General features: G+C 34.3%; 1 protein-coding gene across 1 annotated transcript; it reads right to left on the bottom strand.

The window, feature by feature from the left end:
* Positions 1-983: 983 nt before the first annotated feature.
* On the bottom strand, positions 984-1815 carry LOC132642165 (uncharacterized). The gene has a single exon (XM_060359430.1). The coding sequence runs from the start codon at positions 1696-1698 to the stop codon at positions 1138-1140; it is 561 nt and encodes a 186-aa protein (XP_060215413.1). The 5' UTR covers positions 1699-1815; the 3' UTR covers positions 984-1137.
* Between the last annotated feature and the right edge of the window lie 844 nt (positions 1816-2659).

Here is a 2659-nt window from a genome sequence, read left to right as displayed (position 1 = left end):
AAGAAAATCCCCCGTACCCCATAAGGACATTCTCCCTAGAGTAGCTGTTAATACGAATAAAACAAACGGAAAAGGGTCAAATATACCCCTGTACTATTGGAAAAGGATAAAATATAACTCTCGTTATACTTTTGGTCCAAATATAACCTTACTGTTATATTTTGGGCACAAATATACCCCTCCACCATTAAAGTTGACCAAAGTAAACATGTGGCATTGACATTTGGTGAGATAGACGTGACGTGGCATGCCACCTCACACCCTCAACCCACATCTTCACTACCACAAACTATCTTCACCATCTCTGCCGGCGCTATCGCCCATCTCCTCCATATCAGCAACCAAATAAGCTATAATTTTCGGTTAAATTTTAAAACCAAATAAAATATATCAATTTTTTAAGTTAAAAGCATCTAAAAGACTTGTTAAAATTATCTTTTTGACTACTCAACGCGAAAAAACAACAACTAGTATTTCAATAATACAGTAATAGCAACGTACTTTCTTTTGGGAACAACCCGAATATTAGTTGTAATTTGTTGGCTGTTCAACGGTTTACTATTTGCTGTACCAAAAGTTTGTTCTTTTTTCTCTCTTTAAGAACAATCGAGTTTACTGTATAATAGAAAACTGAACGGACAAAAGAAATGGGTTAGTGAAGTGGGTGGGGGTGTGAGGTGACATGCCACGTGGCGTCCATCTCACCAAAATGTCAATGTCTTTGGTCAACTTTAACAGTGGAGGGATAGTACCCAGTATACCCAGTAGAGGTATATTTTGAACCAAAATTACGAGGGGTATATTAGACCCTTTTTCAATAGTAGAGGGGTATTTGAACCCTTTTCTTTGGTTACCATTTAAGTAAAAATAAGAAATTGAAATATAGAATTAGAAAGTCATGAACTGATTTTCCCTTCTCAATAGGATAACAACAACACATCAATAAAAACAATATCATCTCATAACACTAGTAGTAGCAAATGTTGCATAATTTCAATTTCCTCATTAGAAAAGTACACATATTCATATAATGAACCTTCAAAAGGAAAGTCCAACCAATTACAACAACAAACCAAATAAATGAATGAATTAGCAAATAAAAGTTTACATTTCCAAAAATAACAGCTAATGTTTCACTTAAACTTGAAAAGGCTGCCAATTCTTGACATATGCATCATCCTGAACCTTAGCTCTGTTCCCCATTGCAACATTTCCATTATTTCCATCAACGTAAGCATAATACTTCAAGATAAATGCAAGTGTGAGCACAACCCATTCAAGACAAAAGATCAAAGCACACAATCCACCAGCCAATCTCAAGATCACAACACCATCTTCTTCCCTCACATACGAATTCAAATGCCCGAGAAAATCCCCCGTTTTCGTGAAGATCAACACGAATACGGAGCCCTGGAATATCGCTGTCAGTACAGACGATACCATGTGGGCTCCGTACCATTTGCCAGCACCCTCAGGTGCTGACACTGTGGCGCACCCAAAGACTGCGCCACCAATAGTGAGGATGTGGAGGAGGATGAAGAAGAACCCGTAGAGGGACGGGATTAAACGAAGCGAAAGAGTCAAAAAAATGCAGCTAGAAGCTGCACCAAGAAGAATGTAGTTACAAAAAAGGAAGATTTTGTGAGTTTTGTGATGGGGTTGATCAGTTGAATCTGAGTAATAATTGTTGAACCCCATTTTCTGTTTCTTGATCTTTTGAACAAATTTTGGATTTTTGATGATTTTTTTGGAGATTTTGGAAAGTGGGGTTTGGATAATTTGATGTAGAGAAGTGAAGTGAGGAGTATTACAGATGAATTTTGTATATATAGGTGTTTTTGTATGTGTGTGTGGGGGGGGGGGGGGTGTCTCAACGGTCATATTTGAAATCTGACCGTTAGGACAAAGGGAAAATATACAAAAATATTTGGCATTGTAACGGCTAATGAAAGATTCACATGCACTTAGTCACCTTTTTGTCTTTCTATTTATTAAATCTTTTGGGCTGAAAATGATGCTGAAACTGATTTATAAATAACCAGTTATCTATCTATCTGAATAAAGTGTTAAAAACCGATAATAAATAGTTGATGTATTAGAAAATGTTGATAAGCAATTTTCTAATAAAATAAGTAATATGTATTTGCATAAATGATAATTAAAAGTCTATGCCAAGCAAAAAAAAAAAACAAATGATGAAAATGAAATGGAGTGGGAGTTAGAAATTTTATTTTAGGGAGGAATATTTGAGAATTAGAAAAGATATTAGGACTAAAATAGTAAATACATTATCAAATAAAAAATATTTTCGGTTGAGTTTGGCTTATAGGCATAGGCGTTTGTAGCATATTAATTACAGGTTAAATTGAACCCCTACGACGCAAGCATAAATTTATATGTAAGATTTTCTAAAATTGCAATAAATAAGATTTTCTGAAATTACAATAAATAGTAGATATAAACCCATAACTTTAAAAATATAATGGATCCAATGTTAATAATCTTAAAATTAAACCCATAAAATTTAAATTCTGAATTCGCCTCTGCTTATAAGCACTTATGATGTTTATAATAACACGAAGTAACTTTTTCTTTCTGCTTGGTTTGCATCATTTCAATCAGTTTCTTTTTCCTTCCGCATTAAGAAAGCTTAATTTAA

Source organism: Lycium barbarum, chromosome 5, assembly GCF_019175385.1.
Source record: "Lycium barbarum isolate Lr01 chromosome 5, ASM1917538v2, whole genome shotgun sequence".
Classification (NCBI taxonomy): Eukaryota; Viridiplantae; Streptophyta; class Magnoliopsida; order Solanales; family Solanaceae; genus Lycium; species Lycium barbarum.
This window is presented reverse-complemented; position numbering and strand designations above follow the sequence as displayed.

What these genes read in the sequence shown, in the direction of transcription:
- LOC132642165 (XM_060359430.1), bottom strand. Translation starts at nt 1,698, where the DNA reads ATGGGGTTCAACAATTATTACTCAGATTCAACTGATCAACCCCATCAC.